The sequence below is a fragment of the Centrocercus urophasianus genome, unplaced genomic scaffold (genome assembly GCF_019232065.1).
Source record: "Centrocercus urophasianus isolate 14NV4802_14NV808 unplaced genomic scaffold, USGS_Curo_1.0 seq_10, whole genome shotgun sequence".
Classification (NCBI taxonomy): domain Eukaryota; kingdom Metazoa; phylum Chordata; class Aves; order Galliformes; family Phasianidae; genus Centrocercus; species Centrocercus urophasianus.
In genome coordinates, this window is record NW_024884142.1 from 355,200 (window position 1) to 380,929 (window position 25,730).

General features: G+C 44.1%; 1 protein-coding gene across 15 annotated transcripts in view; it reads left to right on the forward strand.

Annotated features, from left to right (window-relative positions):
• Positions 1 to 25,730, forward strand: part of DTNB (dystrobrevin beta) — a 141,129-nt gene that overhangs the window by 81,784 nt on the left and 33,615 nt on the right. For 8 of the 15 annotated variants that reach the window (XM_042809495.1, XM_042809504.1, XM_042809486.1 and 5 more), the window contains 5 exons: positions 3,188 to 3,275; positions 12,653 to 12,738; positions 14,086 to 14,199; positions 18,357 to 18,453; positions 23,512 to 23,532. In XM_042809495.1, coding sequence (XP_042665429.1) covers positions 3,188 to 3,275; positions 12,653 to 12,738; positions 14,086 to 14,199; positions 18,357 to 18,453; positions 23,512 to 23,532 — 406 coding nt within the window. Of the gene's footprint in view, positions 1 to 3,187; positions 3,276 to 12,652; positions 12,739 to 14,085; positions 14,200 to 18,356; positions 18,454 to 19,086; positions 19,296 to 23,511; positions 23,533 to 25,396; positions 25,427 to 25,730 lie in introns of those variants that run through there. The other 7 variants (XM_042809463.1, XM_042809518.1, XM_042809527.1 and 4 more) reach the window with 3 other exon arrangements.

Here is a 25,730-nt window from a genome sequence, read left to right on the forward strand (position 1 = left end):
TTCTTTTCTTTTCTTTTCTTTTCTTTTCTTTTCTTTTCTTTTCTTTTTTTAGCCTACTGTTTTGTTATTTTTATGCATCCTGTACTCTGCACTTTCCTGCAGAGTAGTTGGCCACCAGATCTGTGTGTTTCACCTGTGGTCAGTTGACCTAGGTGGACAGATGGCTGCTTAGCTGCTCAGATGGTTTGATTTCATTTCCTTTAAAATCCTGACCCCGAAACTACAATTGTCTACAGCGCTTCTGACTTCAAGCAGAGTGCAAGGAGAAGATCACTCTCCTTAAGGATATTCTGTCCCCAAGATCTTTACTCTTCATCTTCTACTCGCCACTGGAATCATAGAATAGATACATCCGTTCACTGAGGTTGGAAGAGACCTTCAAGATCACGAAGTGTAACCATCAGCCTGATGCACCGAGTGCCACCACCACTTGGGTCAGCATAATTCCAGATATGAATACAGACTGGGAAAAGAACTCCTTGAGAGCAGCCCTGCAGACAAGGACCTGGGTTTCCCAGTGGATGAAAAACTTAACATGAGCCAGCAGTGTGCTCTTGCAGCTTGGAAAGCAATTGGTATCCTGGGCTCCATCAGCAGAGGGGTGGCCAGCAGGGACAGGGAGGTGATTGTCCCCATCTACTCTGCTCTTGTGAGGCCCCATCTGGAGCACTGTGTGCAGGTCTGGAGCCCCCAGTACAAGAAAGACAGGGAGCTGCTGGAGAGGGTCCAGAGGAGCCACAAAGATGATCAGGGGACTGGAGCACCTCCCTACGAAGACAGGCTGAGGGAGCTGGGCTTGTTCAGCCTGGAGTAGAGAATGCTGCAAGGAGACCTCATTGCAGCCTTCCAGTATTTAAAAGGGCATTATAAAATGGAAGGGGATCAATTTTTTGCAAGGGTAGACAGTGACAGGACAAGGAGGAGTGGTTTTAAGCTCAAAGAGGAAAGGTTTGGATTGGATGTCAGGGGGAAGTACTTTATCAAGAGAGTGGTGAGGTGCTGGAACAGCTGCCTGAGAGGCAGTGGGTGCCCCATCCCTGGAGGTGTTCAAGGCCAGGTTGGATGGGGCCTTGGGCAGCCTGGTCTAGTACCAGATCTGGAGGTTGGCTCTGCCTGTGGCAGGGGGTTTGAAAGTTGATGATACTCGGGGACCCTTCCAACCCTGTGGTTCTGTGAAGCCTTTTCCCTTAGTGCCACATCCACACATCTCTTTGGTTCCTCCAAGGGGGGGACTCCACCACTGCCCTAGGCAGCTCCAACTCACCTCGCTCTGCATGAAGAAATTCTCCATCAGATCCAACCAAAACCTCTGGTACAACCTGGGGCCTAGTTCATCCTGGTTGACTCTTTGCACCTTCAACTCAGTGCTGGAAGAATAAACCAAGCCTTGTGTGCTGTCCCCTGCCACGTCTCTGCATGATGAATTCCTGAGATCACCAAGCTGCCACTGTGCCCTGTCATCTTCTCTTACATCCTTTACCCATCCCTCAGCCCTAGCCAGTCATTTGGCTGTCTGGGCTCATTTCTGTGTTAGTTTTTGGCAACAGAGCATGAGTATGCCTTTACTGGCCCTCTCCATCTGCTTTGCCAGGGTGTCATCAACAGGCTGAGTCTCCAAAGGGTTGGTGGGAGATCCTACAGTTTGACTGTCAGTGCTCTGCACCTAGCACAGAGCTGCCAGTTTGGCACAACGCTTTTAGGACACAGAAATCTCCAGCATTACCTTTCCAAAATTCTGCTGCATCAGTGTTCCCAATCTGCACCAGTGCTTCTGGTCTAAAAGCAAACGCAAAACGCTTTTTAAAATCTTTTAATTACAACTTTTCTCCAAGAAAGTAAGAAATTGACAGTAGTTATTTCCTAATTCACTTAGGTATGAACAAATAATTGTTCCAGGAACTAAGAGAGTAATTAGGAAAGTAATTAGCAGATGATGGAAAACATGGAGGGGATGGAATGGTTTGTGTTCCTGTAAATCAGGAAGACTCAACCAGGCTAAATTACAGAGGAAATCTGACCAAAACCGGTATGAAATTCAGAAAGTGGAATGGAAAGAATTGTTGTTCTTTAATCAAGAAAAAAGTCAGAAAATGAGTGTGAGGACCTATAAGGAGATCGTCAAGCCTGGAATGGAGGCTCTGTTTTCCTTCCCTTAATTCTGAGACTCTGAGTCTCAGAAGAGTTCAATTTGTTCAATTTGGCATTATAAAAATAAATCTGTGTTTTTATATAAATGTGATTTATACAATGTAGATGTGATTCTTTAAACATCAACATAAATCTGTGAAATTGAGCTTAAAACGAATGTAAATTATCTCATATAAATGGGGACTGAAAGGAGCTGTTGTTGTGCATTAGATATGTATCTATGTGCTCTGTTTTCTGCTGTGTGGTTACAAATGCACCCAGGTAGGGCTGCACGTTATTTACGGCTGCCCACGAGGTGTTGGTGAATCCCACATCAAACACCCGGTGCAGCTTTGGGAAGGCTGTGCAGCACGAAACACATTGCTCATTTCCATGCTAATGCTGGTTTTCAGCTCACCGTGTTTTGGTTTACATAACTAATTGGCTGGCTCCCTGTTAAAGGGAGACCGTGCTGAAAACCTTTGTGCAGCAGTAAGGCAGCGAGCAGCTGCTGAGTTGTTCATCCTGATGCTGTCCAAGGTGTGAGGACCACATCTTGCACGGCTGCATCCGGCATGGCTGGGTGTAAGCCTGATCACGGTGCTGGCATTCAGTTGCCGTTGTTTGGTGACTGGCTGTCCTGAGGCCAGGAGCTTCCCTCTGGACCTGATGACCTTAGAGGTCTTCTCCAACCCTAACGATTCTGTGATTCTCTTTAGGGACGTGGTTTAGTGGGCATGGTGGTGATGCGTTGATGGTTGGACTTGATCTGAGATCTTTTCCAACTTTAACAATTACATGATTCTATGATTATGATTATTTTATTAATTAGTAAAGATTTATTAATTAGTAAAGATTAATTATTTTTATCACTGAAAATCGGAGTGTATGAATCATGGAGGAAATGCTGTGAGGTGCAGAGTCTCAGAGCAGCCCCCACTTGGAAGAGGGATGAGAAAGAGCATGCTATAGGCTGTTCACATCGCTTCTCTCTTTGCTGTGAGCACATCTCAGCCGTGGCCTGTCCCCACAGGGCTGATAATTGTCCTTGTCCCCACAGTGTGCTGGACAGCCCAGGCCGGCTGGATGAGGAGCACCGCCTGATCGCCCGCTACGCAGCCAGGCTGGCCGCTGAGGCCAGCAACACGGTGAGTAAACGCGCCAGCCCCACTCTCTGTGTTCTCTGCTTTGCTTGGTGTGCAGTGCAGGAGGTGTTTGTCAGAGCTTAATTAGTAGCTTGTTCAAAGTCTTCATCAGTGAACTGAATGAAGGGGTGGAATGTACCCTTAGTGAGTTTGCTAATGATTCAAAGCTGGGAGGAGTGGCTGACACACCAGAAGGCTGTGCTGCCATCCAGTGAGAGATAAACAGGCTGAGAGTTGGGCAGAGAGGAGCTTGATGAGGTTCAACAAGGGCAAGGGTCAAGTCCTGCACCTGGGGAGGAATAACCACACGCATCAGTACAGGTTAGGGGCTGAGCTGCTGAAGAGGAGCTCTGCAGAAAAGGACCTCAGGGTCCTGGTTGACCAAGAGTTGACCAGCAGTTGACCATGGCTGATCAGTGGTGGACCTTATGGTTGACGTGGTTGACCACCACGAGACAGGTCAAGGGAGATGACAGAGTGCACAAGACAGTCCTCCCTGTCTGCAGAAGGAAGAAGTATGCAGGTACCCAAGGAAAAGAAATTGTGAAGCATATGTCATGTTTATGCATAGAGAAAGAGCCTGAAAGAAAGGAAGGGAAGCATTTGTATGTTTATAAGTATGCTAAGTCAGTATCTTCTTCATCATTTCATTACGTATTGCTGGAAATTTGTGATGAATTGCTCTCACTCTGGCCAATGGTGGAAGAATTCTTACTTTTTTTTTTTGGTCATACTAATGAAAACTGAAGTGTGGCATTATGGGTCTGAAAGATCACAACCATTTAAAAATTTGTAGATCACCTCGACCTGTTTGTGTGTACTTTGTAGATCAAAAATGAGGTGGCTTCTTTGGATGTAAAGGAAACAACATTTAGAGCTTATGGAGACTTTTCAAAGTCCTTTGAAAAACTGCTCCTTCTTTCCATCATTCCATCAATCCATTCTGTCATTCCCTATGTTATCTAGTAGAGTGATGACAAAGCACTGCTGGGGACTGAAGTCTGGAGGTGAAAGAAGAATGTAAGAATAATTGTATGGTGTTTCCTTTGTGCCCAGAGCTTAATAGCAAGGAACTTAACGTTCTTTACTGAGTCCAGTGTTTTGTTCACAGCCAAAAATTACTGAACAGCCAGAAGGGACATACTTTGCATTACTTGAAGAAATCAGATTTTTAGGTCTTCTTTCAAATGCTCTCTGCATCATGGCAGCTTCTGATGATTTCTTGCCAAAGGGAGATCTCCCTGGAGGAGCATCCTGGGGAAGGTTCATGGTGTGGGACATGGAATGGCTGAGATTTTCCATCCGCACTCTTTTCTTTTAAGATTCTTTTTATAACATCAAAGAAAAGAGATGGGAGCAACTAAAAGGCTGGGAAATAACAACAACCCCAGTCCGACAGCCATTCATTGATTTTACAGCTGCCAGCTTTACAGGCATGATCCAGTAGGACACGCAGGCAAGGAACTGATGTTATATGTAGGGGAAAGAAGCAGTGTGACAGCTCAAAAATATCACAGAAAAAGAGAAGAGCTGCAGAATCCTTGTGAGCTGAAACTGCAGATTCTTAGTGATAAAAAAGAAGTTCTGACCCCTGATTACATTATAATAATGCAGGACAGGTAAGTAACAGTGGGAGGTTTCAGCTACCCACATAGAGGCTAAATCAGAGCCTTTTCAGAGGGAAAGGCAAAAGCTCATTTGGGTGCAATAAATGGCATTTCCGTGAACAACTTGTTTTATAGTCTACAAAAAGAATCTCTCTGGGATTTGTTGCCGAGTGGTGCACCAGGATGAGCTCATGTGGTGTTGGCAGCGTCCGCTGGTCAGTAGGAGCAACCATCACACGTGTGGGTTTAGCAGCAGGAGGGAGCTCACCAAGTAAATCCAGGATGCAGATGCTCAGTTTCAACAAGGAGAGCTATGTAAAAATGAGACAATCAGAATAGACCCTGAAATGAGCAGTCTGAAAAACAGGAAACCTATCAGATGTGTGAAAGCCATTCAGAATGCTCTAGTAGAAGCCCAGAGAAGCAGCAAAAAGAAAACAGAACCGTATAAGCAGTTCTTTTTCTGGGTTAATAAGAAAGCTAAGGGGATGTCCTAAGATTGGCATTCAGGAAATGGAGAACTTGCCCAGATGAAAAGAACAAGAAGCCCATAAACGTGGCTGGTTAAATGTTAACCAGAAACTCATCAGAGACAGGAGGGGAACTGGAAGAGCACAATCCAAAGGTGTCTGAAATCCATAGCAAAAAGGTTTTCAGTACCATCGAAGGTTGGATACTAACCAGTCAGCAGGGCTCTTAAGATATTTCAGAGTAGTCAGGGATGGTAAGACCAAAGCGAAGAGTTGTTTGTGTCAGTCTTTACTGCTGAATGTAAAATGTTCTCTATAGCAGATAACTGTGCCAGAGTAGTCAGAGGACAGCACCAATCCAGCACCCATTCAGTGATCCAGTGAAAGAAACATAATCATTGTTCATGACAAAAAGCAAGAGGCAGAAGTTGCTAGAAGGAAATTCTAATGATGTATTTAAGAAAAGCATTTCACCACGATGATGGTCAGATCCTGGAAGAGGCTGTGCATTGGAGAAGTGGAATCTTATCCTTGGAGATTCTCAGAGCTCATCTGGAAGAGGTCTACAGCAACATGCCATGAATTGGACTAGAAACCTTCAGAGATCCTTCCTCGCCTGAATTTCTGTGTGAATGTGAATCTTAATGAAAGTAGGGAGTGGGACCAAAGTGCCGTCAAGACGGACCAGTCTTGGTTCTGCTGGAAATACTGGCGATACACTGATGTGAACAAAAGTGTTCCTTGATGTCCTCTCCAGCCCTACTTCTCTGACATAATACTCTTTATTTTTTTGCATTGGCTGCTGGAAATTAAGAGGGCTCCAGATGCAGAGGCTGTTCATGCTGCAACAGCCTGAGGCACGGTTGCTTATTCTCCTCTTTGAAGTGGCTGACAGTGATCGCATCTGGAAATTGTACAGTGGACAACGTGGTGATGGATCTGACCCAGTCCATCAGCTTCTGCTTTTTCTCAAATTAGATAAAATGTTAAAGCTGCCTTCTGCAGGCTAGTTACTATAATAAATGTCACTTGTAATATGAATACAAATACATTCCATTAATGTTTTTTAGGGGAACCGTTTTTGCTTGAAGTCTTACTGGGCCAAAATAATTTGAGGCGGATCTCAGAGTTAATTCTTGAAATCCAAGTCTGTTTCTTCTTAGAGAAGAAAAATGAATGGGCAGAGAGGAGAATAAAGGAGAATGCATCATCTGTCACCCGATACATGTAATTTACTTACTAGTGCAGCGGAGGCTCATGGCACGCAACCAGTGCAATTACACCCCGGTAGGCATCAGTCCAGTATGTGTTCACTCAGAAGAAGCTTTGACTGGGTTGCTCTTGTTTTCTTCAAGCCAGTCTTCAGAGGACAGATTCCTTTTTACTGAGTTCATGTTGCTCAAGGCTACACTTGGGCTTTCCAGTTCAGTCAAGCAGAGCGCTGTGCGTTAGAGGTAGACTGAGAAGGTGGAAAGCAAAAGGGAGAAAAGCAGAAGGTGACAAGGGGAATAAAGTGAAGAAATCAACAGGAAGAACAACAAACTTCACATAAATCTTCCAAGGTCAAGAGGGAGTTGGGGAAAGACTTTTTCCCAGAGGATGGTGGACATGGAACAGCTGCCAGGACAGTGGGCACGGCCCCGTGCTGCCGGAGCTCAGGGAGCTTTGGGACTTCACTCTTAGACATGGAGTTTGGGTTTGGATGGCGCTGTATGAGGACACAGTTGGGCTCGATGCTTCTTGGGGGATCACCAGCATGCTCCTGGCAGGGCTCTGCTGACCTCGCTACAGAGAAAAGCACGAGCTCCTAATAAGTAGGAGAAAATACTCAATTATGGATGAGTGGCTAACTAGGTTGAGTTATGTGGATGAGTTAGCAATAATTAGGTTCTTGCCCACGCTGCTCTTTTTTGAAAACAGTGTGTGGTTGCCTTCTTCTCTCAACATTAAGCGCTACTGAAAGCCTGTCATCATCTCATCTCATTAAAGCTCCTGTACCTACAACCTAAATAACGTTTGTAATATTCTCCTTAACTAATTCTTCTTTTTTCAGGCATTAGGTAATATTTCGTACATGTTTTTTTAAATAAGTAACGAGCAAGTAAATCAGATTTGCTGTCACACATCTTTTCAGGTTAAATCTGCAGCTTCATTCTTGGATCTTCTGTGCACAGGAATCACATGAACAATTTTTTTGTTGTTTCTTCTTCTCTGCCTTGATTATAAAAAACACTGTGAGACTGCAGTGGTGAAGAGCTGAAATACTGCTCCAGTCTTCCATCAAACAGTGCAGTCCTTACAGCAGGGAAACGGGAAGCTGATGCCCACGGGAAGCTTTCGTGGGTTTTGACAGGTTCTTCCACATCCAGCTGATGGAGGAGTGCAACTGCTCACCAAACTGCCTTTTTTTGGAACTTGATTAAAAAGTGTAATTAAATCCTCTGCTTACACCCAAAAAAGTATACTGTAGTTCCTTATGGTGAATCCCAGTCCAGCTTAGAGATCTGGCGTGGCATCTCTCAAGCTTAATGCCCTGCCATAGAAAAACTGAAGCGCAGTACTGGGAGGTTTCACTGTTCCTGTACATGATATGAAGGATTCAGAGTAGATTTTATATCCATTTCTTATAGATTTCATTTCTTGGAGAGGATAGAGCTTACCATTTGGGTGATCTCAGAACTTTCAAGGTTTCAGCATTCACACTGAGCACGAGAAAAGCAGAAAATAATGGCAATTGTACTTTCAGCCACATTAGAGTGTTTGCATAGCTTTTAAACTTTTTTTTGTTGAACATTTTCCTTTTAAAAATAGCAGTCTTCAGCTTGAAAAGCTTTGGCTTTGGTCTTACCGCTGTTTGGTATGAAACAGGAGAGCTGTGTTATGATTCAGTGTATCAAAAGACTTTTTACTTTTCAAGCCCCACTGTACTTCTGAGTCTTCTTACTCTGAATGAACTCTGCAGATTGTTTCTGCATGGATCTGCCATGCTGTATTGTTGCCTTAGCATCCTGTGTTCAGAAGTGGTGAGCCATGTCCAACGGGGCTTCTATGCCCTAATAGTTGGGGTTATCATCTTTGTGGGATTTTCACTCCTCACCGACAAGGAAAGCCACAAAGGACAAGTTTCCTTTCCTGTGCTCTGTAGAAATTCACTCACTGAAGAAAGCTGTCCAGAATGAAACCCAAACGGGTATCTGCACCTTTGGATGGGGGTGGCCGTGGTGGTGCGGGTCAGCAATTGGTCTTGATGATCTTGGAGGTCTTTTCCAACCTTGGTGATTCTGTGAGTGGGCACGGTAGGGATGGGTTGATGGCTGAACCTGGTGATCTTGGAAGTCTTTTCCAACCTTGGTGATTCCATGATACTGCGAGTGGGTGGGCGTGCTGGGGATAGCTTGAAGGTTGGACTTGGTGATCCTACAGATCAAACCTTTTCCAACCTTACAGATTTCGTGATTCTATGGTATCTCATACTTTCAAATGATCTCCTACTAATTAGAAAGCTTTCTCTCCCTGTGCTGTGTGCTGCTTTCAGAAGAGTGTCAGCATCCTGGGATTGCTGCAAAAGTTGAGCCAAGCTTCATTAAGCTGTTCACTCCCTTCCTTATGACACTGTATTTTTCTTTACGGGCTGCAGCAGCAGGATGCTTGCCTGTTACAGAGGAGATAGTTGCAAGTCTCGAGTAGGTTGTAAGACAGTTTGGAGGATTATTGATCAATGATGACTCAAGGAAGGAATGACTCAAGGAAAGATTCAGACTACTCATCCTGCAAGCAGAGTAACTGATAAGACATTTTCATTTCAGATATTTTCAATTCTTGAGCTACTGCTGGAAAAGTGACCCAGAAATGCAACCTGAACGCAAATGCTACTTCCCACCATAGAAAGAAATGGAGAAAAATAAATCAAAGATCATGGCTTTAATTAGTTCCTGGTTAATGATGTTGTGATAGTCAGGGATTTCTTCAGTTTCTGTGAAGTAATACGGTTTGCTGCACAGGTTTTTGGAGGTTTATAAATCAATCTGAAAGAGGAGCGGTAACAAGAATGATAAAGGAGAAAAAAGGAAAGGTAAAGAGAAAGCCTCATCAAAGAGCCTGAGAAGTGATGGGAGCAGAAAAGTGTCTGGGAGTCAGGATTTTCTGGCTTGAAAGGATAAAGTTAGAAATGAATCAAAACAGGAGGGATAGGAAGCTGTTTATTCAGACTGCATCCATCAAGTTCACAAGCCTGAAAATAGAGAAAATAGTCTTATCTCTTTAGATTCGATAGAAGGATGAGTTATAGGATATCTGAGAGAGTTGCAGAGGAAGATTGACTTATTTTCAGGGAAAAAATGTTCTGAGGCATTCCTGTTTACAGCGCTGCTCTGTTTTGGAGTAACAGGTATGCTCCATCTGTAGGTCAGTTCAGCTCTGGGCAGACATTTAGCCATGTAACTTAAAAAAAACACAACGCATTGAAGTCCATTCCAGATAGAGAACATTGAGGCAATTTGTGCCAATCTGTAAAATTCATCTACTGATAAAACGATTTTCCTGAATCCTAACTTAATTATTCCTTGCTTGGTTTGCATTCTCTTGCCTCAGGGGACATCAAGAATAATATATGGCTTTCTCTTGGCAGTAAGCATTGTGTATTTCAGATTTTTTATGTTGTCTCCTCTTATTCGTTTATTCTCTTCTGTCTTTAGACCTTGCATATTGTCTTCAACTGTCTCTGATGATGGGGCATCTGCCACATCTCTGGGCAACCCGATCCAGTGCTGTGCTTAATCCTTTTGCCCCCCAAAAGTGGTGATAGTGGGGGTTGTCATGACCAGCGCAGACCTTGTATTTGGCTTTGTTGAACCTCATGAGGTCTTCCTGGGCAAACTGTTCAGCCTGTCTAGGTCTCTCTGTATAGCATCCTGTCCCTTGGGTTTGTCAGCTGCACCCCACAGCTTGGTGTCATCCGTAAACTGCTGAGGATGCACAAAATCCCACTGTTGATGTCATTGATGAGGACATCAAAGAGCACCAGTCCCAGTACTGACCCCCGAGGGGCACCACTCATCACTCATCTCTATCTGGGCATGGAGCCATTGACCACTGCTCTCTGGGAACGATCTCACAGCCAGTTCCTCATCCATTGAACAGTCTACCCATCGAATCCACGTCTTCCTAATTTGGAGAGCAGGATGCTGTGGGGTACCGTGTCAAAGGTCTCACTGAAGTCCAGACAGATGATGTCAGCAACTCTTTCCTTTTCCACTGGCGCAGTGACACCATCATAAAAAGCCACTATAGGTTGGTCAACCAGGACTTTCCCTCGGTGAAGTCATGCTGATTCTCCTGTAGCAACTCCCTGTCTTCCATGTGCCTTAGCACAGCTCCAGGAGCATCTGCTCCATTATCTGGCCCAGCACAGAGGTGAGGCTGGCAGTTCAGTAGTTCCCTGCATCACCTTTCCTACCTGTCTTAGACATGGATGTGACGTTGCCTTTTCTCCAGTCACCAGGGGCTTTACCTGACTGCTGTGACTTTTCAGATATTGTTGAGAGTGGCTTGGTGACTACATCAGCCAATTCTCTCAGGACTCTGTGGCTCTGCAAAAATGTGACATTACTGACTCTGTCTGGTTTGCAAACCACTCGTATTTGCAGGTCCTTTTTTTGCAAAACTGCTGCCTTCAGGTGTCAATGCAGTTGACATGATTAAAGTAAATACGAGCAGTTGCTCTCTACTTAATAGAATGCAGCCTGTTTTTTTCCAACCATTTCTAGAATTTCTCACATAATTTGGTATTTTAGTCTTGTCCTCAAGAGTGCTGTCTGCTTGTCACAGTGAGGTACAGTCTGCAGATCTGAAGCAACCGCTGTACGGAATTCAAGAGTAAAGGGAATGTCAGCAGCATTGAAGTGAGAGTGCAGGATGTTAATGGTTTCTCTCCTATAGATAGGATTTGATTGTCACGGTGTAAGGAAAGTAACTTTAACATGATTTATTCTTACAAACTCTACATTAACTGTCTCAGCAATAAAAACATAAAACTAGCGAGTGGGATACTTAGATTTAGTGGGAATGGTAACAAGTTAAGGGTTGGGTTTGATGATCTTAGAGTTCCCTTCCAACTTTAACAATTCTATGAATCTATGATTCCCTCTCAGAAGGTCCTTTTGAATCTCAACAGCTCTGCACTTTGGAGTTACCTTTAAACTTTGAATTGACCCTAGGAAAGCATTGAGGAAAACAAGAAAGCAAAATATCCACTGTGAGGTTTCCAAATGACTTCTCAACATCCGATGATGAAGCGAGCAGCACGGGCTTAGTTCCTCCACAGTGTTGACTTTTCTCCTGAGGACTTGAGCACTTCAGGTCGTGAGGGTGATTTCAGGCTTCGTACAGGATTCCTGAAGAAAGAGGTTGAGGATGGAATTGTTTGGTTATAGGCAGCCTCCTAGTTTGCAGCAGAGCCAAGTGCTTCAGGGGAAGGCCAAGAGGCTGCAAATGGAGCAGACCTATGCTTGTCTTGATGGCAGGAGGAGATGAAGAGACCATGGGCATCAGCTTTGAAACTGTTTGAGGAGTGTCTCTCCCTTTTGTCCTGCTTCAATCACTCTCCTCCCATTCATTCCCCAGGAGCAGAGGTTGATACCCATCTCTTCCGTCCATCTGCTGTATATTTACAGTGATGGAAGCCATCTCCAAGTTCTCCCAATGAGAATCTTTTGTGTGTGATGACCAGGACAGCTTTGAGTCATATGAGACCACCTAAGCAGGTGTTCAAGAACCATAGGGATGTGGCACTGAGGGGCAGGGGTCAGTGGGCATGGTGGGGATGGGTTAGGGTTGAATTTGGTGTTCTCAGAGGTCTTTTCCAACTTGAATGATTCTGGGATTCAGAGCATCTGGCTTCTTCATCTCACAGCCCATCTGCCAGTAGGTTCTCCCAGAAACCACAGATTCCTCTTTAAATGCCCAGTACTTTTCTCAGTGGTGGTGATAGCTGCTGGTGAAAAGTGTGCTGAGCATACAGAGACAGTGAAGCTAGAGAATCACTAAAGATAAAGGCACTGAAAGACTTAATTTAACCACAGTATCACCTCTGAGATGATGAATTGGAAGAAGGGGAGAAGTGGAACCTAAGGAAAGCACCAAAAGCACCATGGTCAAATGTTCCTTCCCAGCATAGCTTTGCATCAGGGCTGTTGGTATTGCACTGCGTCAGTCAGGAAATATGGGACTGGATCCAAACAGTGTCATATGTGGTTAGCAGGTAACGAGTGCTGTGGCTGATTTGCCTTTGTTCTCCATCCACCAGCCTCGCCCACCCACAGACCTGGGTTTCAACTTCGATGCCAACAAACAGCAAAGACAGCTGATAGCAGAGCTGGAAAACAAAAACAGGTAAAAAACAAGCTTTGATTGGTGGTGTTTTAGAAAAAGCATTTGGGTTTTTGCTTTGTAGTGTTTAACCTTTTGTATTTTATCAACCAGATTGTTTTCCTACATCTTTTGTTGGAAGGCGCAGCTGCCTCATTAACCAGTGAGCTCAATGCTGATGCAGCTGCAGTGCCTTTATTCCCTGGGAAGCAAGTTGTTCTTCTGAACTGATCTTAAATAATCCCCTTAAACTCGTCAGTACTGATTACCAGAAGCTCTGTATTGCTGCACTCCAGCCCAGCAAACCCCATGGCTGGATAACTTGATGTGGCAGCAGGATAACCAACCAGGTTATGCTCCAGTGGTGGAGCAGGTAGGGTGGATGCATATAACTTGAGAGGAATGAGGATTTGTTTTATGTATTTTGTTTTCCCTGGAAGACAGGAGAATCCAGGACAGGCTGCCCAGGGAAGTGGTGTAGTCACCATCCCTGTGTTTGAGATGTGGACATGTGGCACTGAGGGACGTGGGCAGTGGGCATGGTGGGGTGGGTTGGAGTTGGACTTGGGGATCTGAGAGGTCTTTTCCAACCTGAATGACTCCATGATCTGAGAAAACTAGGAAGCCTGGAAAAAGAGGAGATGGGCCGTAGGTAGTTTCCTCCTCTTGTTCCAGAGGGATCATTAAGATGAAATAACCCTATTTTTACTGTAATACTGCATTTGCTCTTCCTTGCTTCTTCAGCACCCCTATTTTGGGTTCGTGTTTCTCTGCCTGAGAGAAACCGAAAGGGTACTGTTCTAAAAAGCAAGCTGCTCAGCAGCTGCAGACTGTGTTGGGTCCCAGTGCCATGTTGGCCTCATAGCTGTGATCAGACGACCCTGTCCACGGTCTTGGGAGCTGCCAGTAATAGGGTTCATTTAGAGGAGTCCTGGTCCTGGAGGGTTGGTAAAAAGCAAATGCTGTACTTTCAAGAGAGCCTGCAGGTATTTGAAATTATTCACCAAGATCCCCGATAAGGGAGATCTCAATCAGTGATGTTAAGGTGCTGTGTAAGGAGAGCAGCTTGGCTGCCTCTTACAGCCATTCAACTTGAAGGGTTTTGAAGAGTCATTGCCAGCGTACAGCACACAAGCAATTTCCTACTTCTTATAACTTAAGTAGTAAATTTTCAATGTGCATTACAGCAATTCATAAGACTGTTCTAATGTACCTGTCCTGGATTCAGATCTGTGCCAGTCATACACGAACAAAATTGCTGTGCTTAGACTGAAGAGTGATGGCAAGAGTGCTTGAAGGGCTATAGCAGTGTTTTAAGAGCTGTGTAGAGGGTCACTCTTCCCCTGTAATCTTCCCTTTTCATTTGTCTAGAGAGATACTGCAGGAAATCCAGCGTCTGAGACTGGAGCACGAGCAAGCCTCACAGCCCACGCCAGAGAAAGCCCAGCAGAACCCAACGCTACTGGCTGAGCTTCGGCTCCTGCGGTAATAGAAATGGCTGCAAGGTGGTGTGCACTTGGCTGACTGGTCTGCTCTGTGGCACAGGTGGTGGCACAGATTGCTGACTCGTATCAGGGCATCAGAAGGCGGGTGGCGGAGTCATCGTCAGCACAAGCATTCAAGAGATGTGGGGATGTGGCACTGAGGGACGTGGGCAGCGTGGGGGTGGGTTGGGCTTGGGGATCTTGGAGGTCTTTGACCGACCTGAATGATTTCAAGCTATGGCAGGGGAGATTCAGGTTGGACATGAGGAAGTATTACTTTTCAGAAAGGGTGGTCAGGCACTGGAATGGATGCCCAAGGAGGTGGTGGAATCACCGAGCCTGGGGGTGTTCAAGGAAAGGCTGGATGTTGTGTTGAGGGACATGGTTTAGTGGGAGCTATTGGGAATAGGTGAACGGTTGGACTGGATGAGCTTTTAGGTCTTTTCCAACCTTGGTGATTCTATGATTCTGTGATTCTATGATTCTGTGATTCCATAATATCAGCATGGTTTTGGTAACCTCAAAGCTTTGCTTTGAGCTGCTGAGTTCCAAAGAGTGACAGCGTATTGCGATTTTCCCTTTTAGAAATGGATTTATAAGGAAATGGAAATGTCTCTGAACACAGGTTCTCTTTGTACAGTTCAGAAAACTGTTTACAAAGAAGAATAACTGAGAAGAAAAATGGTATTAACTGCTTATTATGTGCTGCTCAAAAGGGTCGAGTTGAAGATGAATGCGAGATTAATCAGTGAAACTCTGAAAGTTCCTGCCTACAAATATTCAGACATACACCCACAGTTGGTGAACAATCTTCTAAGCTTCTTTAAGTTCACATTTTTAAGTGACAGGGAGAAATTGACGGTATTTATAGAATAAAGTGTTTCATAGTTTGGGTAGTCACAAGGGTGTTCTCTAGCTGTATTTTATTTCATCTTCTGCTACAAGTTAATTCAGAGCCGAACCTTCAAAAATTGTGTTCGTAATCTAAAGTAGGTTCTAAAATCCAAGCAGCAACAGCTCTCTGAAAACTACACTGTATTCCATTTGCTGTTTTTTGGGTTTTTTTTTTCTATCCATTTATGAAGTGGCACAATTGTAGGTTTTCCATAAAGTGTAACGCTTTTGGAATGGAGCCTGCAAGACAGTTTCTGCATGGTATACTCAAGTCCTTTGCTGGCAAACATAAATATTTCAGCTTCTTTTGTTAGTTTTTCATACAGATCCTGCTGTATTTTAGTGCTTTTCACATCTCATATCTTGCTGATATCTCACATCTTGCTGATATTTTCATCCTCTTTCCTAATGACAGCAGCACAGATATTTTTCAGCTTCATGTGCTTCATGTAGGTATGTACAGATTCTTTAAATGTTTAAGAACTGGAGAGGATGCAGAAGATGTCAACAGACATTAAGCAAGAGCTGCAGAAACGGATACTGTGAGGCAGCTTGGTGTGTGTTTGCTCCAGCAGAAAAAGATGCAATAAGAACCAAGAGCTTAAACAGGAAACAAGGCACATTCAGACCACAATAAAAGCACGTGTTTTCTGAAGTGAGGCAATAATCACAAGAGCAGTGAGTTTTTCTGTAGGTGTTCTTCAAAAATAAAGTTAACTGGGAGGAATTTGAGTTGTATTTTGTTAGCAGAAAAACCTGAATGGTCATTGCAGCCACTTCTGGCTTTCAAGTTTGTGAACGCAATCGTCACGTAGGAGATACACTGAAGGACAGAAGGGTGACTGCACAGAAAAATGCATGCACAAACGGCCAAGAGCCATCCTGATTTTCAGTCTGGCCTTCTGCATCACATGGCGTAAGAATTTATTCCCTGTTGTGCTCCTGCCAGGCCCTCCCTGATGGCTGAAGCATCCACGTCAGACACTCAAGTTTTTATTTTAGAATAATAGAATCATTAATGTGGGAAAAAACCTCTAAGATCACCAAGTCCAACCCCAACCCTTCCCACCATGCCCACTGCCCATGTCCTTCTGTGCCCATATTTACCCTTTTAGAGATGAAGGAGACACTATTTCCCTTGATACCTTAATGTGATTTCTAGTTGGTGTCTGTGCTCTGTCTGTGCTCAGAGGACTAAAAGTCTGTGTGTTATTTCTGACCTTCCCATGCCCAGTGCTGTTTCCAAACCTTTTGTCTCCTTTTCTGGGCTGACTTTGCCCCTGATTTCATCGAAGCACGCGTTACCAAATTGTCTCAATTGCTGTGTAGAGTTTAGGCTACAAAAGCACAAAAACGTTAATCTGTGGAAAATCAGCTTGTCCCAGGTTGAAGAATCTGCAGACAGCACAGCCCGTAGGCATGAGTCAGCTCTACCACATTGTTGGCAAATGTAACCTTGGATGAGTGCCCTGATGTTCTTTGTTTCTTCTGCTTACGAATGCTCAGGATGCTGATTTATACACAGGTGCCATGACCAGTTTGTTCCAGGCATGAGCCTCAGACTGCATCTCTCCATTTATGTCCCTGGGGGCTGTCATTTTTGTTTTATATCACTGAACATCTTTTGTCATTGATAAGCAGTTCCTCTTCTTTCTTCACCAAAAGCCATCGAAAAAGAAAACAGATAATGTCAGCTGAAGTCAGATGGACACATGGGTGTTGATTCTTAATTAACAGCTGCATTGAGAGAGCTGTACATATTCAATATGTTGATTTTTACAGTATTTGTGGAGTCATAGAATGGCTTGAGTTGGAAAGGACCTTTAAAGGCCCTTTATACCCACTCTCCTGCAGAGAACAGGGACACCCACAGCTCCATCAGGTGCTCATATTTCAGGTGATGATGAATGTACCATCACAGCACAGTTGGACTCGATGATCCTTATGGGGCCCCTCCAACTTGGGGTATTCTGCCATCTCCTTATTGCCTTCTTTTTGTGACAGGTGTGGGCACTTAGTAACCACGTTCTCCAAAATACACATTTTAAAAATGCCTAAAATAGCAAATACTTCATAGTTTTCTGTATTTTTAAGAACCAGTACAGAAAGAATTCTATAAAGTGACCTGAACAGCTTTCTGGCTGGGGTGAGTGCTTGCTGTGTGACACAGCCACCATAACAAAAGCTTGCTGCACTCACTGGACTGATGCAGTCTGAGTTCCAGATTCTGATGTCCGATTGGTTTATTGGAATTCCCAGAATGCTGTATCCATTGCGCACTGTGGAAGAACACAGACACCATCCAAACATTCGGTCTGCAGTACGTGGTGCCTTTAACTCTGGAGTGAGACGTTATGGTACTCACAAAAATAACTGTGAGTGAACGGAGAAGCCGTGCCCATCTGTTTTTCCTTACTGTTATTTATTAATACCTATGGCTGTGATTTGTGGGGTCCGGCATTTCTTAAATCGTATCAGAGAATGAACTTCTGACACGTGTTGACAGTTTGTCTTTGAATTTCCCTTTATATTAGCCACTATTTTTTTACATATAAAGCAGAACCATATGGCCACGTTTCCTTACATCTCCCCCAGATAGGCATCTGCAGAAGTGCAGCGGTTTTTTGATGCCAAGGAAAGGGAAAGACACTTATTGCCTCCTATTCTTCTCCGTGGGTTTTGGGCTCTGCATGTGACACTGCTGGGCAGAAATAGCTCTGCCGAGCCTCCATCCAGAGAGGTGATAGATCCAAACATCTGCAGCCTTTTCTGCTCTTCTCTGCTCTTTTCCTTTCTTTCTTTCCTCCCATAGCTCATTCTGAAGGCTCTGCAGGACGCCTGGCTCTGATGTGCAGAGTGTTCTGAAAAGGAAGTTGGTTTTTTTTCTCAAAATACAGCCCTCTGGAAAGAAAAAAATATCACAGAATCACCAAGGTTGGAAAAGACCTTCAAGATCGTCCAGTCCAACCATCCACCTATCACCAATAGTACTCACTAAACCATGTCCCTCAACACAAAATCCAAATGTGCAAACACAAAATGAATAAAAAGGCTTCCTACAACCAAGATGCTAACTGTAGATTTGTAGAGTGTAAGTGGAGAGACTGTTATGGATAGGATTTGTGGCTGTTGTACGGTGTTTTGCTGTATTTTTATGAATTGAAAGCAGTAGGAAGTGACAAAAAGAACAGATTTTATCTGTGAATTTCCTCAATTTCTAAATACTCAGTTTCTTTTCTGAATTCTCTCCCGTCACCTGAACAGGCAGAGAAAGGATGAGCTGGAACAGAGGATGTCTGCGCTTCAGGAAAGCAGAAGGGAACTGATGGTGCAGCTCGAAGGGCTGATGAAGCTACTCAAAGTAAGGCACTGGGAGTCAGAAATGCAGTGCATCCTCTGCACAGTCTGGGGTTCCCTGTTCTGACACTCCTGCACTGCTGTCTTACCTTTATAAAACCTTTATAAGGAATAGAAGGAGTTTGCAAAAAGTCATTTCGTTGTGGGCTCCGCACATGGGTGCAGATGGACAGTGATATTTCAGACTCATATGCTGCTTTTGGAGTTAAAATGCCAAGAGCATTGGAAGGTTTTGGAGAAGTGTTAGATTTGGTAACAATCTGCACGGTGTTGTGGGTGATGTTTCCATTCTCCTGAGCGTAATTGGAAAATGCATTATATGCAGAGCAGCTGTATAGCAGCTCCTCTTGGCAAAGCATGGCAGTGTGTTTCACAAAGCAGTAGTGCACCAACCCAGTGTTGGTTGGGTCTCTCTGTTTCATCACTCGGTGTTGTTCTAATCTACAGCATACGTTATTCTTTGGATTTCTGATTATTCTTTTCAGAGCCTACTGCCAGAGCTAAGCTCACAGTTCATCACCAGACTCTGAAATATTGTTGTGCGTTTCTTCTTTGCATTCTTCAAACTGGACACGGGTCTCATTCTATAAAACGAATGGGAAAACACTGTCCTCACTCAAAGTGTTTTTGATCTAAGAGATACAGTATGCAATGGGAGAAATGGGAGAGGGATGAGGAAGAGCTTCCCCAGGAGGATGCTGGGGAACCCTGAGGGGCTGTGCCAGCTCCATGCTTGGAGGTTTCTGAAACCCAACTGGACAGGGCCCTGAGCAACCTGCCTGGGATGAAGTTGATTCTGTCCTGGGAGGAGATTGGACCGGAGACCTCCTGAGGTCCCCTCCAACCTGAGTTATCCCAAGAGCCCGTGGCCATTTTGTCATTACTTGGTTTTACGTGTTGCATTACGGTGGGACTTGATGATCTTAGAGGTCTTTTCCAACCTTAATGATTCCATGATTCCATAGGGTTCTCCCTCCATTAAATGAAGGAGTTCTTGGTGTCCCTGGTTTTTCCCTTTGCAGATATGTCACTGGTGGCCCTTTTCAATCTTTTCTCTGAAATCTGTAGTTGTCCCATTCTCGCTGCACTTGATGTGCCTTGTTTGTTGTGAGCAGTGCTACCTGGTTAATGGGGTGTCACCAGTAAGTTCCCTCATAGTGAGATACACTGCATCTGTGCAGCTCCTTTACAAGTCAAACTTGTAACATGATCCAAACAACAAAATCAGATTTATTTGGCAAGACCTCTTTTCTGCAAAGCCATGAAGCTTCATGTGTTGCTTACGACTCGAGCCTTGTATCAGCACCTCAGTGAATTAATGACAAGGCAAGATGTTTGCACTTAATGAGTTGTCTTGTCTTCCTTTTTGAGTATGAGTACTACAGCACATCCCAATCCTTGGTATTCTGGAGTCTGTTGAAGATTACCTTGGCTGGACAAGATAACCACTCATGTAATTACAGCCTTGTTGATCTAAAGACACCAGCAGATCCTCTTTAACACCTTTTCTCAGTATTGGTGGAAAGCATTTCTCTGACTCCCAGGGGGAGGCACTTTATCCTCCTATTACTCAAATACAGAGAAGAAACAGTAATTCCTGCTCCTATACTAAAAATGTTACCATCTTTGCTATCAAGAAGCAGTGCACACCACCTCTGGTATGTGTTCATTTCAAAGTCTCCTTTTTGGTGGTTTTAGCCCTGTCAGACATGAATTTTTAGTTCAAGTTTTATCTTCTCTTGTCATTTGGCGCACTTAAAAGTTTTCATTTATAATTTAGATCAGCTGTTAAGCTTTTATGTTTTTTTCCATTTTCTTATACAGTATTTTCTGCATTTTTAATGCTGCCTTCAGTTCACCATTTAGAGTTGGATTGATCTTAACTTTGGTTATTTGAATGTCTGGTATCCCAGCTCCCTCTGTAAAAGGGAAGGGAGGAAAGGCATTGTTGTTCTCTGTGGGTTCATCTGGTTTTTTTCATTAAATACAGAGGAGACAAGGTGATTAACTGATATTGGGCATCTTTGTTTTCACTGGGTGCTGTTAGTTAAAATGAAAAGGGGGAGTTTTCACTCTGCCCTGATGATTTCTCCAGCATTATTTGTCACAGAATTCCTTTACGCCTTTTCTGATTTTTTTTTCTCTCTGCCATTTTGTTCATTCTCACTTATGACCTCTATACACTGAAAATTGACTCAATGTAATGCTCAGAATGGGCCAGCTGTTAACCCACCCCACCATGCCCCCTGCCCACGTCCCTCAGTGCCACATCTCCACATTCTTCACATTGAACACCTCCAGGTTTGGTGACCCCACCACCTCGCTGGGCAGCTGTGCCACTGCAGCACTGCTCTTTTGGAGAAGAAATGTTTCCTAATATCCAACCTGAAATCCATCTTCCCACACTGCTACAGCCTGCGCTTCAGGTTGCTCTTCACACAGAGCTCCACATCTTTCCTTGTTCTTCTGCCTACAGAAGAACAGACAGTGACTTGGCATCATCGGAAGGACTTGATTCCACCATGGTGGGGATGTATTGGAGGATTGTCCAGTACATGCTCTGGTTGCACTCAGCTCTTCTCTAAATGCTGGCAGTGGTGTTTTGCTGCACTGTCCAATGCATCTTGAAGCGCACTGTGGGTTCCTTAGGGCAAGGTTTTGTTCCTCAAATTGACACTCATCACCAGATGACCACCAAGCTCCATCCAGATGTCAACCAGCACCAGTTCCATAGATTCATAGAGTATCCAAGTGGGGTATTAGGAAAAATTTCTTATCCCAAAGAACGTTCAGGCATTGGAGCAAGCTGCCAAGGGAGGTGTTCAAGAAAAGGGTGGATGTGGCACTGAGGGACATGGTCAGTGAGCGTGGTGGGAATGGGTTGGGATTGGACTTTGTGATCTTGGAGGTCTTTTCTAACCTCAATGATTCTGTGAATCCGCGATTCTGTGATTCTACCCCAAATTGAAAGGGACCCATAAGGATCATCGAGTCCAACTCTTCAGCAGCCTGCCTGCCTCTCATCTGCCCGCAGTGCCCTCAGCTGCCCTGTTCAAATCATTTTTCTCTTCTTTTCCTCATCCAGGCTATTGGCTTAGCTGTCCATTTTTATCCTGAAGTCTCACGTAATCACCTAGTGCCATTAGCCTGCACTCTTGTAATAAGCAGTCAGTGGTGATGATTGTCTGCCTTCTTGCAGGGTTTTTGCCTTAAGCTAGGAGGATGTTCAGCAGACAGATCCCATTTCACTTTTTTCTATTTCCTCAATGGTAATTTCCTCACTGGCTGATTTGATGATTTATCTTACAAATGCTTGGTTCTTCTTGCACAGCACTGCAACTTCTTGAGAAGTTTTTTTTGTGTGGCTTTTGTTTTTTTTCCACATCTGTAGTTAATACTAAAGCCTCATTTTTCAAACTAACAACTTTTTTTTTTTGTAGAGTGGAGGTTGTTTAAGATCTTTTCCCTGTCCTGGCTCACCATCTGGTCCTGTGAGTCCTTGCGCTGGGAGAAGGAACAACTGGAAACATGGGAGCAAGGGAGGGGCACCAGCAGCTGGTGGGGCTCATGGCTCACGGGCACCAAGTTCTGCTGCATCAGTACTTAAATGTGCACCTGAATCCCAAACCTTGGGAGAAAAAACAAAAGTATCCACTCAGAAATGAGGGATTATGTGGTTATACATTACCAGACATCTCTGCAGTGCCCTCAGGAACACATCACTTTCTTTTGGGGTAGTGGTTGGTGAGAAGAACCCAATCTAAATTTGAGGTCAGGCTCTGGGTGGTCAGGGCATAAATGAGAGAAGGGGGATACAGGGATCCCAGCCTTTCAAGGTCAGAAGCAACTTCTATTCCATTCATTTTAATTGCATGAACTGCTTTCTGGAGAGATGCACTGGGGAGCAGTCCTGCTGCTCTCTGCACTTTGTGCAAAGCCACCACTGGGGAGAATGCATGCTGTTATCTTCAAAAAAAGCTGGAAATGCTGATTCTGCACAAACAAACAAACAAACAAAACAAAAAAAAACCCACTGCCAACCTTTCCTTCTAATGCACACTGTTGCTACCCCCCCACAGCTGCTGCCTTCCTCCGTGGAAGCAAACTCATGCAACAAACACAGTGTACCCACTGTTATGAAGCCCATTCTTATATAGGCAAGGACAAAATGTGTGAAAGCATTTGACTTAGAAAGTAACTCTTGACTATGTGATATTTCAGTGATTGCTATGATTTTGCACAGTGGCACGAGAAATGCTTGTATGGTTGATGTTGGAGAGTGATCCCACTGGCTCAGAAGGGTCATAGCATGCATTGCTCTGATTCAAAGAGCATAAATTCATCCATATTTCACCATTTTTGGTCTTTCAAATTAGCGTGCTCTGTACTGATCAAAGTTGAATTGCAACAGCAATATCATTCTCTCCATCTTTGTATCTACTTTATATCTTTGATTCTAGTGCCTCCCAGTTTCTCTTCTCCCATTGTAGGTATGATTTAGTTCAAAAGCCCAAAGAGCCCACCTCGCATAAATTTGCCCTTTTGAAACCCAATCTGCAGAGCTCACTGCAGGCCCAGTGCTCACTCCATGATCAGAAAGGTGATACTTTGCCTCTCAGGTTATGACACTTTCAGTCTTCGTGATGGCAGGGAACCAGAAGCAGTGCATTGATTGCACACCTCAAGTGGCATTGGCAAGCTTTTCAGTCTGAAAGCAAGGTTGTCTTGAAGACATCTGGAGAGTCGTTTCTGAGTCTGGGACAGGAAGAGAGTCCTAGCCCACAGTGATCTGCATTCCATGTTTCCAATGTTCCCAAACACCAATGGCCATTTAGACAAAAGTAATCTTTTAAAATGGGACAGATTACACCTTTACATTCCCATGTAGCTCTTAACCCAACTTGATTGTTTCTGTTTGTGACTGCGGATGTTCCTACAGTTTGCCACGTTCTCCTCCTTCATTGGATCTGTTGTATATTATGTGCATGCGTGTTCCCTTGTAACGTGGTAATTAATCTGTCCTGTTTCTTTCTTCACCTTTATCTTTTGCCAACCATTATAGGAAGAAGAGCAAAAACAGGCAGTAAGTTGACTTCAGTTTGTAGGTGATCTTTTTTCTTCTTTCTGCATGAAAATACAAATTTCTGTTCACTGGCTTGTATGCAAATAAGCCACGGGAATGGGAGGGTCTTCATCACGGGTGAGTTTGAAAGCAACCCCCGTGATTATTCAGCAGAGCATGGTTTTGTGTACATCCATAAAGCTTTTCCTCTCTCCCTTTCAAATGAAGTTGATTGCTGTGAGCACGCAAGCGGTGGCCATGTTGGGTTTTCATAGAATTGTGCATGACCATCCAGGGTTGAAAATTTGGATTCTCAGCTGGCTTTGTAATGTGTTTTCTTGGCAACTCCTTGGAGTGTTTTCCTCGCTAGGAAAGCTTTCTTGTCTCTTCAGGTATCCTTGATTTGCCTCTTTGCCACATACAAGCCCATGCATGAAAACTAATTAATGACTTAATATTCTAGGCATGGATCCATATCTCTCAATCATGGTTTAGTCTGCTTGAATTAGTCTGCTGTGCTCACTGTGCGCAGGATGAGCAAACCAACAAGAGGCAAGAACGCGTTTGCTTTGTTACTGATTTTCATTTCTGCTGCCCACCTATTAAAATCTGAGTCCTGTGTTGATTTCGGAATCCACTCCAGAGGGAGCCCTTTTGCTTTTCTCAGGAACAGCCAGATGTTCAGCGTCTCCCTCCAGCAGAACAAATTTCCAGCATTTTTGAGCATGTTTTTCCTTGTACGCAGAGCATTAATGGCGATCAATCCCGTGTTTCTGATTGTTGGGGTTTCTTTTACATCTTATCAGATACATTAATTGGAAATTATTGTGAATTTTTTTTTTTTTTGGTAATTAAATCTATATTTCTTCGTATTTTCGATTGCTGAAAACACTTCAAAGCTACATGTGCTGAAATTCACTTTGGGTAATTTTGGGGTGGCTTTTTATTATAATTCTGCCATCAACTTAAAAATAAGATTGAGGTAAGTGTGCATCTCCTGTTGGAGATCAGTTTGTCTTTCGGTGATCCTTCCAGTAAAGATTTATCCCTGGGTCTGCCAAGGCACCTTGCAGAAATCCTTTGGCTTAGGGAAGGGGACAGATTGCAGCACATGGCACCAATCTTAAGGAATTTCCTGGAGAAAGGAAAGAGCCAACATGCCTCAGTCCCTGTCCTCCTATTTTGTACTGTCATACTGTCACTGTATGTCATTTTCTTACCCACCATCTTTGCTGGGAATAATGCTCTACGTGGAAGTGCTGCATGTTATTATCTTGTTTTTCCTCCGCTATGATGTTCATCCTGATTCTGAATATAGAAAAATAGGGTAAATAGGAGATCAAGTGAATAACTTGCCCAATTTTACTTCCTCTCAATCCCTGGAGCAGTGTGTTAGTAAGAGGATAAGAGAGCCAAAACTGAGTGCTAAAATAATGTCAGTACATTGTTAGGCTGCCAGTCCCGTTCTGTTGGAATTGATGACGAATGAGCCAAAAAGGATCTGAAACTCAGGAAAGCAGATTTTGGCCAGCCAAAGGGCACGCTGCTAATCGGTAGGAGTGGAAAATTTACATCCTTATGTTTATGTAGGCTGAAATAGACCGAAATTGTTCTCCTAACTATAAAAGTGCATCTGGCCCTTTCGCTGGATAGAATCATAGGATCTTTCAGGTTGGAAAAGTCCTCTGACATCACCAACCCCAGCCCATCTCATTACACCCACTGACCGTGTCCCTCAGTGCCACGTCTCTGTGGTTCTGGAACACCTCCAGGGACGGTGACTCCCATCTGCCAACTTCTTCAGGGGAATACCATGGGAGACAGAGACAAAGGCTGTACCAAAATCTAGGCAGATAATACCCACAGCCTTTCCTTCGTTCTCTAGGTGGCATGGCACTGAGAAAGATTCGGGATTGTTTGAGTTGGAAGGGACCTTTAAAGGCCATCTAGTCCAATTCCCTGCAGTGAGCAGGGGCACCTACAGCTGGATCAGGCACTCAGATCCCCGTTCAGCCTCACCTTGGCTGTCTCCAGGGATGGGACACCAACCAGTTTGGTAAGGTCTGCCAAGGTCCCTCTAATGGCACTCCAACCATCTGGTGTATCTGCTGCTCTCACAGTTTTGCACTCATTGGGGGTGAATGCTCTCCTTTCATCTAAATCATTACTGAAGATCCTAAATAGTTGTGGCTCCAGTGACAACCCTTGAGGCACACCCC